The sequence below is a fragment of the Panthera uncia genome (assembly GCF_023721935.1).
Source record: "Panthera uncia isolate 11264 chromosome C1 unlocalized genomic scaffold, Puncia_PCG_1.0 HiC_scaffold_4, whole genome shotgun sequence".
Classification (NCBI taxonomy): Eukaryota; Metazoa; Chordata; class Mammalia; order Carnivora; family Felidae; genus Panthera; species Panthera uncia.
This window is the reverse complement of record NW_026057585.1, coordinates 53,482,674-53,496,124: the sequence shown is the minus strand read 5'-3', so window position 1 is coordinate 53,496,124 and position 13,451 is coordinate 53,482,674. Positions and strand designations below refer to the sequence as shown.

Here is a 13,451-nt window from a genome sequence, read left to right as displayed (position 1 = left end):
GTAGTATAGCTTGAAGTACGGGGGTGTTGTTTCTTCTTTAAATGTTTGTTTCAATTTGTCTTTGAGACCATCTGGGTGTGGAGATTTTTTGGAAGTTTTTTAAGTGCAGTTTTCATGGGGCCATTGAATTTACCTATTTCATCTGGAGGGGGAGGATTGGTCATGTGTGGGTTTTGAGGAATTTGTCCATTTAATCTAAGTTGTCAAATGTATGTGTAGAGAGTTTTATGAAACATTGTTTATGAAGGCTGTAGCGATAATTCCTTTGTCATTCCTGGTATTAGTAAAATGTATCTTCTCTTTTTTTGTCAGCCTTGCTAGAGGTTAATCAATTTTATTGATCTATTCCAATAACCAATTTTTAGTTTCATTGATTTTTCTCTATTTTTGTTTTCAATTTAATTGATTTCTGCTCTTTATTATTTTCTTCTGTTTGCCTTGGGTTTATTTGCTCTTTTTCTAGTTTGTTAAGGCAGAAGTTTGGATTATTGATATGAATTTTTTTTAATTCTAATACTAGCTTTAAAAATCAATACCTTGGGTTGCCTGGGTGTCTCAGTCAGTTAAGCAACCGACTCTTGGTTTGGGCTCAGGTCATGATCTCACAGTTTGTGAGACTGAGCCCTGCACTTGACTCTGCACTGACAGAATGAGCCTGTTTAGGATTCTCTCTCTGCCTCTCTCTCTCTGCACCTCTCCTGCTCATGTTTTCTCCCTCTCTCAACATAAATAAATAAACATTAAAAAAAACAATATCTTTGGGGCACCTGGATGGCTCAGTCAGTTAAGTGCCCGACCCTTGATTTCTGCTCATGATTGTGAAATAGAGTCCCGAGTCAGTTCAGTGCTGGGCATGGAGCCTGCTTAAGATTCTTTCTCTCCCTCTCTCTCTGCCCCTCCCCTGCTTGTGCTCTCACTCTCTCTCAAAAAAAAAAAAAAATCAATTACCTTCTTGTGGTTCATACTTTGTTTCTTATATATTAAAAAAACTTTTTTAATGTTTATTTATTTTTGAGTGACAGAGAGAGAGACAGAGCACGAGCAGGGAAGGGCAGAGAAAGAGGGAGACAGAGAATGCAAAGTAGGCTCCAGGCTCTGAGCTGTCAGCACAGAGCCCTATGCAGGGCTTGAACCCATGGACCGTGAGATCTTGACCCAAGCCGAAGTTGGGTGCTTAACGGACTGAGCCACCCAGGTGTCCTTGTTTCTTACATTTTATACGTGTCTGGACTGCTCTGTTTTTAACTCCTTGAGTACAGGGTCTTAGGTGATTAATCTGAGCCTAAGTGTCTTGTACTATGTGTTCAGTGTTTTATAGATGATTTGAATGGTGGGATGTGTGGATAAAAGGAGAGTGAGGGTAATGAATATAAATTATTTCAAGATAGCTTCAGCATTAAGAAAAATATATAACAGGGGCTATAACAGTAAGGTAAAAGGAAGGAATAAAAATTCACTCATCAGGAAAAGTTGGTAACACCAGTCGAAGCTAGTTTTGATAGGGACTATTCAAAACTTCAGGGTGTTGTACAGAATACTCACTATTGCATTCAATTTTACACAGTGAATGAAACAGAATTCTGTTTCCTAGCCAATTCAAGAAAGAAAAAACCTTTTAACTTATTCAGGTAATTTGAGCAAAATAATTTGGAAATAATTACCTCCATGATTTCTTGATTCCCTGTTTTACTTCTGCTATTCCTGATATACTTTCCTCTGTTATTTATTCTTTAGTAGAGACTTAGGATATAGCCTACTTTCTCTTACTCCATCTCTTACTGAACACCTGAAGTCACACTGTAGGCCCCTAGGGAATCAGGCCATGAGTTTGAGCTTCCTGGCTTATCCTCCTCCATAAAATGAAAGCATCTGTATTAGTTTCCTATGGTTGCTGTAACAAATTACCACAAACTTGGTAGCTTGAAACATGAATTTTCCCACAGTTCTGCAGGCTGGAAGTCCAAAATCATGTCACTGAGTTAAAATCAAGGTGTCATCAAGGCTATGCTCTCTTTAGAGGTTCTAGTGCATAGTGCATTTCCTGCTTTTTTCCAGCTTTTGGTGACTGCTGGCATTCCATGGTTTGTGGCTGCATCACTCCAGTCTCTGCTGCTATGGTCCTATTGTCTTTTCTTCTGTAATGAAACCTCCCTCTGTTTCCCTCTTAAAAGAACACTTATGATTGTATTTAGAGCTCACTCAAATAATCCAGGCTAATCTCCTCATCTCAAGATCCTTAATTATGTCTACAAAGTCCTTTTCTTACCCTAATTCACATATTGCAAGGATTAAGACATGGGTATCTCCTAGGGAGCCATTATTTAGCCTACCACAGCATCCTGATTCCTTAATCAAGAACATTGGTGAAATGGGATAACAGAAGACATTCATTATCTCTTAAAAAGTGTCCTTCCTAATCTGTATTTTTAAAAATCTTATCTTTTTGCTATTTTAAATATTAATATTTGCATATAAAGTATTCATAGAAATTAATTCAGGCTGATATCCTTTATAGTAGATTCCAAAAATGAATTCTAAGGAAAAAGCCCAATTTATTATATATCAATCTTTTTCACATATAGCTTCATGAATAACCATTTGACACTGAAACATGAGCTCCAAAACTATTATTATTTTGGCACAGGAACAAACTTAATTTCAGAATCAGAGACTCCAGACATCCATTAACTTTTATTCAAATAAAAGTTTTAAGCACCTGAATAACTTAATGGATACAAATAGAAAAGGCATTAAATGGCTTCATATTGCTTCCATATGTAAGAACTAGTCATTACAGCAAGTTACAAATACATCAAAATTTAACATAATGAACAAAATCTGCAGCCAGGAAGATTTAGGTTTAACAGATGGAACTAATATGACATTTACAGTATTGCTCAGCATTAACTTGTATGGATTCATATGGAATCATCATTTAGTTATTCATCAGCCCCAAATAATTGAAAATTCTTGTAGGAGATTATCTATCATTTACCTATCCTGTCAGAGGTCTCTTGAGACATCACCTTTCAGGCCTTGTAGAACTCTTGGGTAGGACAGAGATTTGGGCGACCATTCTAGGCCTAAACTAGAGACTATCCTAATACAGATTCCTCAGTACAGATTCTTCAAGCATCACTTGACACCACCAGACAGGAAGTTGAGTGTATACAATAATTGTGTTTTGTTTTTAACAATATAGGTACTTTCTAAGGCTTTATAGTAGATTCCAAAAATGAATTGTAAGGAAAAATACATACATGTTAGTGAATTACTTTTCAAAATTTTTTTTTAAATTTTGATAATCAGTTTCTGTATAAGCCATGTTAATGGCTAATACCTCTAGATTACCCACATCACCACCCTGTTTTGTTTCTTTTTTTTTTTTAAGGAAAGGGAGGAACAGAGAGAGAGAGAGAATCCCAAGCAGGCTTCGTGTCCAATGTGGAGCCTGATGTGGGGCTCAATCTCACAACCATCAGATCATGACCTGAGCTGAAATCAAGACTCAGACGCTTAACCGACTGAGCCACCCAGGTGCCCCTCCAGTGTTTTCATTATAAATTCCATACATGTCTTTTTCATTATCAATTGCATATGCACGCCATTTGTTATTTGTTGCATTCAGCAGAGATTGATATCCTATGATAAACACATTTCTTGAAATCATTATAGTTGGAATGCAAATGATGATTTGTGAAGGGTGAAGTTAAGCTGTCTTCAATGAACACTGTATTTGGAAATGGTATTGATTGACCAAGTCTTGTACATTTATCTAGCCAGCACTTAACCTACCTCCCATTTATACACATTTGTATATGTAGACAGAGAAATCATTAAAACTTTTCACAGAATTGCAAACTTTTTTTTTTTTATTTAAACCTAGATCAAACCTAACAAAATTCTGGATAACTTGACCTCTAGGAAGGCTCCTAACTGGCATATTAATAACTTGCTGAAGTAGATCTTCCTTGCCTTTGAATGTAACCTAGTAGATTTGAGCTCAGGATTATGGAAAGCTGGATAGCTTATGGAAGAAACACATCTAAATCTTCCTGCTGGGTTGATGTTCCTAAAGAAATTCTCTTTCAAAGGTAGAAAAGCCTAACTTTTCACCTTTTTTTCCACACTGCAGTTACTGGCCTTTAAATGTTGGGAGTTTCTGAGCTCGGTGTCAGACTCTTTTTTTTTTTTTCCTGCACTCTGTATTCTCTCCCTAGTGATCTCATTCATTTTCAAGTTTTCAAATACTATCTATATGCTAATGGATTATAAATTCATATCGCTCTGCCAAGTCTCTTTTCTAAGTTCTAGATCTCTGTACCTAACACTTTTTTCTGTACCTCCTTTTGGATGCATGACAGAAGCCTCAAACTTTACATGTCGCAAACAACTCAGAATCATATTGTACCACCTCCAGCCCCACACTTCTTATAATAGGAGTGGTATCTCCTAGCAATTTGAGACTGGAACTATTCTAAGAAGTGTGGGGTTGGAGGGTGGTACAGTATGATCCTGAGTTTGGGACATGTAAAGTTTGAGCTACAATGCTAAATGAGTTACTTACGTCACCTGATTATTATTTAATGTTTGGACTGGAGCCTGGGTACTTTCAAAAGTGTCTCAGGTGATTGTATTGTGTATCTGTGATTGAGAACTACAGACATACAAAACACCATTAATTCTTGCAGAAACTCTTTAAGGTAGGTTTTCTGTTCATTTTATAGTAAAGAAATGGATGCTCACAGATACTAATTAACTTTCCCCATGTCACACATCTCATAAGCGGGGGCAGGGAGAAGCTGTGGCTTTTCTACAAATGACACATTTTCTGAGCAGAGGAGACAATCACTCTCACCAAATCAAGGGGAATGCTAAACCAAAAGGAAAGAATCAATATTCCTACTTAACAATCAAGGGTCTTTTGTTCACTCTGTATCCTCCATGAACTCTTTCTGGCCACCTCAGTTCTTCTTGGTCTCTTCACCCAATTTTTATTACACAAATAACTGACTTATTTTGATGATGAACTATGCTATACTCAGCCTTACCTTATATTTGTACCTGTATTAAGGCCTCCCTGTACATTTCCTAGTTATGAAATCTGGTGACTTAGCAGGCGAACCAGGTTAAGAGCCCTGGTTTTGCAGCAACACCCACCTGAGTTGGCCTCCTGCATATAGTTATCTCCATGGCCGTGACAAGCCATTTAATTTTTTAAATCTCGTTTTGTAAGCATAAAATAGGGAAAAATAAAACTTGTACTTTAGCAAGGATTAGAAACATTCTATTCAATAAACTTTAGTTCTTAGTAAAGGCACCCTAACCAATGGGAAGTAAAGGGTTTGGTCCATCAGTAAATACATGGAAAGTAGTAGGTGGAATACGACTTTTGGAACTGACTGACTCCTTTTTCTGACACAAACTAATATTTGGACAGGGAATATAAAAAAATAAGGAGTCATGAAATCTACCTAAGGCTGCCACTTCTATCTCTCAGAACAGGTTTCCAGAAAGCTATTTACATGAGATACTCTGGCCAAACCACAGGAAATTATTATACTCTGCAATTTTCCCACCCTGTCTCCAACACTTGCCCTCTGACCAAGTCCCTACCCCACGTTCTGCCCTTCCCTGTAGGTAAGGAGTTGCGGATTTCATTTTATAGTGGATTGGCTGACGGGGTGGGGTGGGAAGGGGAAATCAGAGAGGCTCCACCCATTTCACTGGAGGCCTGGAGGTGGGCGCTCTCCTTTTCTCTACCCGCCCCCCTGTACCTGCAAAGTGGGGCTGGCCACGGAGGGAGGGCCCTGTCCCCTGTCCCTTTAAGGAGGAGGGCCGAGCGCAGGCGAGAGAGCTGGCGTTGCCCCTAGCCCGTCCGCGCCCTCACCCCAGAGCAGCTGCAGCCACAGCTCCGGCCTCCCCGCGGTTAGCAGAGTCCGCTCCGGCCCCAAGAAGCGAGTCGCCACCATGGTGAAGATTGTGACGGTGAAGACCCAGGCGTACCCGGACCAGAAGCCGGGCACGAGCGGGCTGCGGAAGCGGGTGAAGGTGTTTCAGAGCAGCGCCAACTACGCGGAGAATTTCATCCAGAGTATCATCTCCACGGTGGAGCCGGCGCAGCGGCAGGAGGCCACCCTCGTGGTGGGCGGGGACGGCAGGTTCTACATGAAGGAGGCCATCCAGCTCATCGTGCGCATCGCCGCCGCCAACGGGGTAAGGGACGCGCCGGCTCCTCCGCGGCGTGCGCCCGGAGCGGGGGCGTGCGCGACGTGCCGCTTGAGTCGGCCGCCCGCCCCCTGCCGCGCTCGGGCCCGGCCACTTCCGCGTGCCGCCCTAGTCTCCACCCAACTTCTTTGCTCTGGCTTTTCCTGGCCCGGAGGCCCCGCGGAGGTCGCAGGGTGCTGAAGGGTGGCCTCGGGGCTCCGCGGAGCTGCTTTGTCGACTCTCCGGGGACGGGCGAGCAGGGCTTGACCTTGGGAGGCCCGACCCTCCGCCTCTTGCCCCGCCCTTCTCTCGCCTCCTCCCTTCCCCACCCCTCAGGCTGAGGCCTCTGACATTTACATTAACCTTTCCTGTGGCTAAAGATACAGTTACAACTCTGAGTGCAGTCGCCTTCACCCGGAAAGGTTAGACGGCCTCTGCCTTGCTCAGAACCCCCTCCCATCCCTCCCAGTTGCTTGCTATTCTGGTCTGAGACTGGCGCTTCCCGCTGGCTGGGAGCCCGACGCCGTGGGGCATGGTTGGCGGGAGCGCCCGCCCAGCTGGTGCGTGAGACCCGCAGGGGTGAGAAGAGGTTGCCAAGTCTTGCTCTCTCTCCACATCCTAGTTTGCGTTGGGACTGAGCTCCCGCCCTTCCACGGCCTGGTTGCTGGGACGCAGGCTTTTGAAAACGCTAGTCTTTGCCAGATGGTGCTTCTAGATCTGTTCTTCGAGGAGTTGGAGCTGAATTTTCATGAGAACAGAAACTGCATACCCAAGGGTGCTCTTATGCAAGCCTTCGTGGCTGGCCAGGAAATTAATGCAACCCCTTGGCTCGCCCCTCGCCGCATCCTCCCCACCAGCTAAGGAACGTTAACAGACTTCAGGGGCAGGTCCACTCGGATAGGTGAAACTCTGAAAGATTTTTCAGTAAACTTCATGAATGAAAAGGTGGATTTATAAAACAGGCAACTTGGAGCTGATTATTCATTCACTTTTATAAAACATCTTCTAACGAGTTTCTCTTTCTGTATTTAAAATAAGATTTGACTTATACCTAGCTTTTCTGGAACTCATTTCTTTTAGTGATATTTTTATTCATTTTAGTAATACTTTATCTTTAACATATAAGTGTCATTTTGCCACGCACCACGAAAAGCACTAAATGTGCAGTATCTCATTTATGCTGCAGCCTTATGAGGTCGATGCTATTATGGGCATCTTCAAGTTGCCAGTGAGAAAACTGAAGCCTGGGCAGGTTAAAGAGGAACTATAAAAGCAGCACCCAGAATCTAATATAGACCTACCAATTACAACTTCTGTGAAGGAAGGGACCCTTAAATCTATAAGGAACTATTTTTCCCTAGTCTGTAAAATCTACACTGGGCCCCAATCTACATCTCCCTCCCTGAGTCAGGCATTTATAAGCATCAAGGAGAGAAGGTCCTCTGAATAGAATATGCTCTTGAGTTTTCAGACAACCACAAATTCCCTTAAGATCAAAAACAGATGTTACCCAGTAGATCCCTGCATTTCCTTATCACCTGTGTTGAATATGTATTTCATTCATTCATTCATTCAAAAAGACTGAACCTATGCCATATACAGAAAATGTGTGGAATAAAAAGACAATTCAGACACAAGACTCATACTTAAGGAGCTTACATCATAGTGGGAATTTTTGAGGAAAGTTGTCCATTTGGGAGTAGTGTAGGATGGGAAAGAAAAATTTAGGCTGAGACCAAAAAAAAAAAATATATATATATATGTATGTTTTTAAAACCTCATCCCCTTTTAGCTACTGCTTTCTTGCTTTTCCCCTTTTTGGCCAATTGCCACCACTGATTTTTCACCCATTCACTTACCACCTCCCTGCAGTCTGGCTCCTTCTTCCTTCACCACTTGCCAAGGTTACTAATGACTTTCTGGTTGCTAAATCCATTGAATACTTTTTTAAGGCCTTATTTGGCCTTCTTATTGCCTCTGGCATTGCTGGTTTTGCACTTTTTTAAAAAAAATAATTTTTTATTAAGTTTATTTTTTTTGGGAGAGAATATGCATGAGTTGGGGAGGTGCAGAGAGAAGGGGGGAGAGAGAGAATCCCAAGCAGGCTCCGCACTGTCAGCACAGAGCCTGACATGGGGCTTGAACTCACAAACCTCGAGATCACGACCTGACCCGAAATCAGGAGCCGGATTCTCAACCGACTGCACCACCTAGGCATCCCTGGTTTTGCACCTTTAAAGTCCTCATTCCCTTGCCTTGATCACTCTCCTGATTCTACTCATGCTTTTTGAGAGTTCCTTCATGACCTGCTTGCGCTGTGTACACCCTAGCTATTTCCTAAGTTTTTGTCCTCAGCTGCTGCTCTCTGATTTTATTCTCTCTGTCTCTGTCTCTGTCTCTCTCCTCACCAGGGATGTAAATATATTCCTCCTGTCTTCTGGTGTGATTCAATTCAGATAACATCTTCAGAAAACTTTCCCCAACAACCTCTGTCTGCCACTTTCATTCCCCCCCCCCCCATTTAAGTGCTCCTTTCTTATAGATACTTCTAGAATAGATTAATGAAATCCCAGTGAAATTATCTTCACATGTGAGACTCCCCTCTAGAGAGTAAACTTCTTTAAGATGGAGTCTGCTTTTATCTGTATCTGCAGTATCTAGGATAGTGCAGATTTCAGTGAGTCCTGGTTTCAGTTGCCCTGAATTGTGAACAGTATGCAATATACTTCAAGTTAAGTGTATTCCAGCCCTTAAAGCCAGTGTATAGTTGGTGAGCAATAAATTTATTCTCTTCAAACATTTATTATGTGCTTACTTTGTATCAGACATTGTGCTGAGTACTTGGGATAGAAAATATTCCTGTCCTCAGCAAAAACAGTATAGAAGGGGAGGTAGACAAGAATAAACCGAGCACAGTGCATTAGGCGTTACGATGGAGGTGTGTGCCAGGTACTGAAGGGGGAACAGCATGGAGGGCTTTATGGGTGTGCCGTCCTTTCTGAAAGTTCGTGTTAGGCCACTTCACTTGGATGAAAGACCTACCTTAATTACCTGCTTTTGCAAACGGCAAACCGAAAGCAATCTGAAGAGGACTTTTGCTCTTATGAAGAAAGGTGGAAACTGAAAGTAGAGGTCAGCATATGGTGTGCAGGGGGTCATTCGAGAGGTAGCAGGGACCCATCCCCAGCAGCAAGAGTGGCTCCACCAAGCGCTTTCCCCTACACTCAACGTCTGCCGCTATAGCTTTGAACTATGTGAGCTTCTCTGCTTTATCTTGATTTATTCTGTGTGTCCGTTAGCAAGATGTGCCCTAAGGTATCAGAAAACACTAAGAGGTTTATTTCTGGAGTCTGAGAACACTGAAGGTGGTAGCTGAATTGAGGCTTAAAGGTGGAATTCCTAAGGTGGGTTTGTCAGGGGAAGAATACTAGACAGAAAAGAATAAAAATATAGGAGTTGGACACTGCTGGGCAAGTTAATTAACTTCTGATCCCCTTCCCCCCAACTTTTCTGTAAAGGTTGGAAGCAATGAGACATACCCATAGAGGTTCTTGTGAGGATTAAATGAAATGAGTTTAAAAGTACCTGTAGTGTTGGGGCACCTGGGTGGCTCAGTCGGTTGAGCATCCGGTTTTTGGTTCAGGTCATGATCTCGTGGTTCGTGAGTTCCAGCCCTGCATCAGCTCACTGCTGTCAGCACACAGCCCGCTTCTGATTGCCTGTCCCCCTCTCTCTCTGCCACTCCCCTACTCACATTTGCTCTCTCAAAAATAAATAAAACATTTTTAAAAAATTAAAGAAAAAAAGTACTTGTAATCTCTTGTCACCTGGAAGCTGATTGACACTTTGGGGAAACCTTACGATGGATCTGGAACAGGACTTTGTGTTATCAGTGTTCTGTTGATCTGGGGACACTAAGCTAATCAGGCCCAACCTGATGCAGATATTAACATCTCTTCCCCACCTTTCATAAATACTATCATGGTCCCCCACCTTCCTCTACCCTCAGTGGCCCCAACCAATATAGAGGGACTCCATGTTAGTCAGAAGCCAGGTGCATGCAAGTGGCAAAGACCTAACTCAGATTAGCACGGTGAGAAGGGAATTTATGGGCCTCTGTAACTGAGACGTCTTAAGTGATACCAGAGCAGACAACTCAGTTCAAACCACTCCTGGTCTCTAAAAATTGCTCTTGGGCCCAATGGTCTGCATGTGGCCAGTATTAAGAATTGGGGAGAGTTCAAACTCCCAAGTAAATGAATGTTTGGATATTTTGTAAATTTTTTTTATTGTTTTATTTTTGAGAGAGAGAGAGAGAGAGACAGAATGCAAGCAGGGAAGGGGCAGAGAGAGAGGGAGACACAGAATCCAAAGCAGGTTCCAGGCTCTGAGCTGTCAGCACAGAGCTCGACATGGGGCTTGAACTCACCTACCATGAGATCAGGATCTGAGCTGAAGTCAGATGCTTAACCGACTGAGCCACCCAGGCGCCCCAGAATGCTTGGATATTTTGAACGATAGTTCATCATTATCTCCAGCAAAAAAAAAAAAAAATAAATGCCTGCGTGGGAACTTGTGAGTAAGCTGGTTTTCTTTCATCAACCCACAGGGGTTCTTGTGTGTTGAATTCTTTTATTTAGTCTCCAGACTCCTTACTAGAATATATCTTTTTAAAAAATAGATAAAACAAAACATACAGGATTACAAAGGAATTATTATATTGAAATTCAATTATCAAAATATTAATCAAATTTGTGATGCAGCAAGATCTGTATGCTTCCTTACTGACATTAAATAACAATATTTAGTGGGAAGTCTAATACTGTCTTACTTTAGAGTGGTGATAAGTGATATTTTGATACATCTGCAATCTCAGTAATTTTAGATAAGTATAATATGATATGAAAATATCTGTGATTTCTATTGATGATAAAGTCCCTGGTAGTATTTGTAATGGTAATAATAATAATACTTGTTTGTTGCCTATATTCATAATTCAAGGAAATGCTAAGTTTCATTTAGAGGTTAATGAAAATAAAGCTTTTGTTTGTTTTGCCATTCAAATTCAAGGACACCATTGAATTCTACCCAGGGTTTTCTTCTAAGGATCCTGAGTTAAGAACCCCTGCACTAAATAAATGATCCTTTTTATTTTTAATGTTTATTTTTGATAGAGAGCATGAGAGGGGAAGGGGCAGAGAGAGAGAGGGAGAGACAGAATCCAAAGCAGGCTCCAGGTTCTGAGCTGTCAGCACAGAGCCCGATGCGGGGCTCAAACTCACGAACCGTGAGATCATGACCTGAGCCGAAGTCAGATGCTTAACTGACTGAGCCACCCAGGCGCCCCACGAATGATCTCTTTTTAGGGTCAGGTACTGCTTGCACCAAAATGGGCATCAAATACATGACACAGAGATTAAGGGTCTCAGGTTCTCAGATCAAACCAGTGGGGCTTTGAGAACTTTGTCTTAACTGGAGGAACTCCACTATCTCCCATTTGGGATGAATCACCCTTTCCCGAACTTTCATGAGGCCAGCTGTAAGCACGGGTGAAGGGACATGTTTCTAGATATAGTTCTGAGAAGGAAATGAAAGAATACTGGGGAGGAAGGGGGATGTTTTGGGACTCTGAGGTAACTGGTGTTAGGTAGAGGCACCTTGCTACCTTTCCTTAAAATCTGATGTCCTAGGGCAAGGAAGACTTGGCAGAGAACCATCTTTGGGTCAATGTTTAATATGCTATGACTCCCATTAAAAAAAAAAAAAAGTCCTTTAATTATGATGGCTTATGAATGATTGTTCTCCCCCTGTTCACACTTTGTTTATTTGAATTGGTATTAAATACCAGGATAAATGAGATACTGTCCTTTTCCATCCAGGAGTGGGGGAAATAAGACACAAGAAATACATATATGTGCAAAGAACAGAATTAGAAAAAGTGCTGAGTGCAGGTAAGGGAGAGAACATTCTGGACTGGGGAAAGAAATGGTGGAACTTGAATTGTGTCTTGAAGAGTGGATAGTGTGCGAACAGAAGAGGGGGGTTGCATAGCCGAAAGAGCTAGCTAAGTAGAGGAACGGACAGGACTGTTTTATAGAGCCAGGCACTTAGCCCTTACACAGCCTTTGTTATGAAAAATATTTTAAGCAATTTGTTCAGGAGCCTCTCTTTCCTGGCTTCACTGATCTAAGTCAGACTCTTTTCCCCTCTCACTCTGTGTTACACTGCACACTCCCACTGCTACTCAGAGTTGCACATTTGAGAAGGAGAGCCATCATAATTCAGCACATGCACTACACAGCATTGTGCCCTGTGGCTTTCTGCTTGACTCATATTTGAAGTCTCTGTTAGAGTTCCCTATCAAGGCCTGGTGTCCCATCATCGCTCAGTTTTGGAGGCTCTGGAAGATGACATTTAACGGTGCCTTCCAAAGTGAATTTGATGTACACCAGTGGCCTGTATTTTAACTCAAATAATGTGTACAATTACATAGGTTCAACTTGTAACAGAAACTCAAACAGCAGTGGATGAAACAAAATGGAAGTTTCTCTCTCGTGGAATAGTCTAGGTCTAAGCACACCAGGACTAGTATGGTAGAGCCATGGGACCACTTCCTTCAATCATATGGCTCTGCCATCTTGAAGGTGTTGCCTTTGCCCACCTGGTTACAGGTGGCCCCCACACCCTTATCCACATTTCAGCCAGTGGGCACAGGAAAAAGGTGGAGCAAAGTGTTTTGTTTTGTTTTTTTCCTTCCCTTTAAACAATCTGGAAATTGCACACCTCACTCCTGTTCACAATCCATTGATTAGATTTTCCAGACAGGCCACACTTACCTGCAAGAAGGGCAAAAAGATGCAGACTTTATACTGGGAGGCATGTGGCCAGCTAAAAAGAAGTGGTTCTGTTATCTTAAGAAAGGAAGTTGCAAGTAGAAATCTCTGCCATGGGCCACTTCTTTGGGCATGCAGACAGCCATGCCCACTGTTCTTCCCGCCCATGAAGCACATCACTTTTCCTTGGGGGCATCACCTCTAATTCCTTCCAATAAATATATAGACTGATGTAGTTATAGAAATAGAGCAATCACCAGCCATGGTATTCACACTTTGCTGCTGGCTGGGAGTGCAGACTCCTCGGTCTGACAATGGAGTAGGTCCACAGGGAGCCCTGATTCTGCACTCCGGGAGGGATTTTCTTCCTTCCTTCCTTCCTTCCTTCCTTCCTTCCTTCCTTCCTTCCTT

General features: G+C 42.3%; 1 protein-coding gene across 1 annotated transcript in view; it reads left to right on the top strand.

Moving 5' to 3' along the window:
• Positions 1-5,745: 5,745 nt before the first annotated feature.
• The window catches only part of PGM1 (phosphoglucomutase 1), a 62,383-nt gene continuing 54,677 nt past the window's right edge, over positions 5,746-13,451 (top strand). Inside the window, exon 1 of the mRNA XM_049617054.1 lies at positions 5,746-6,216. Coding sequence (XP_049473011.1) covers positions 5,971-6,216 — 246 coding nt within the window. The 5' untranslated portion in view covers positions 5,746-5,970. The remainder of the gene's footprint in view (positions 6,217-13,451) is intronic.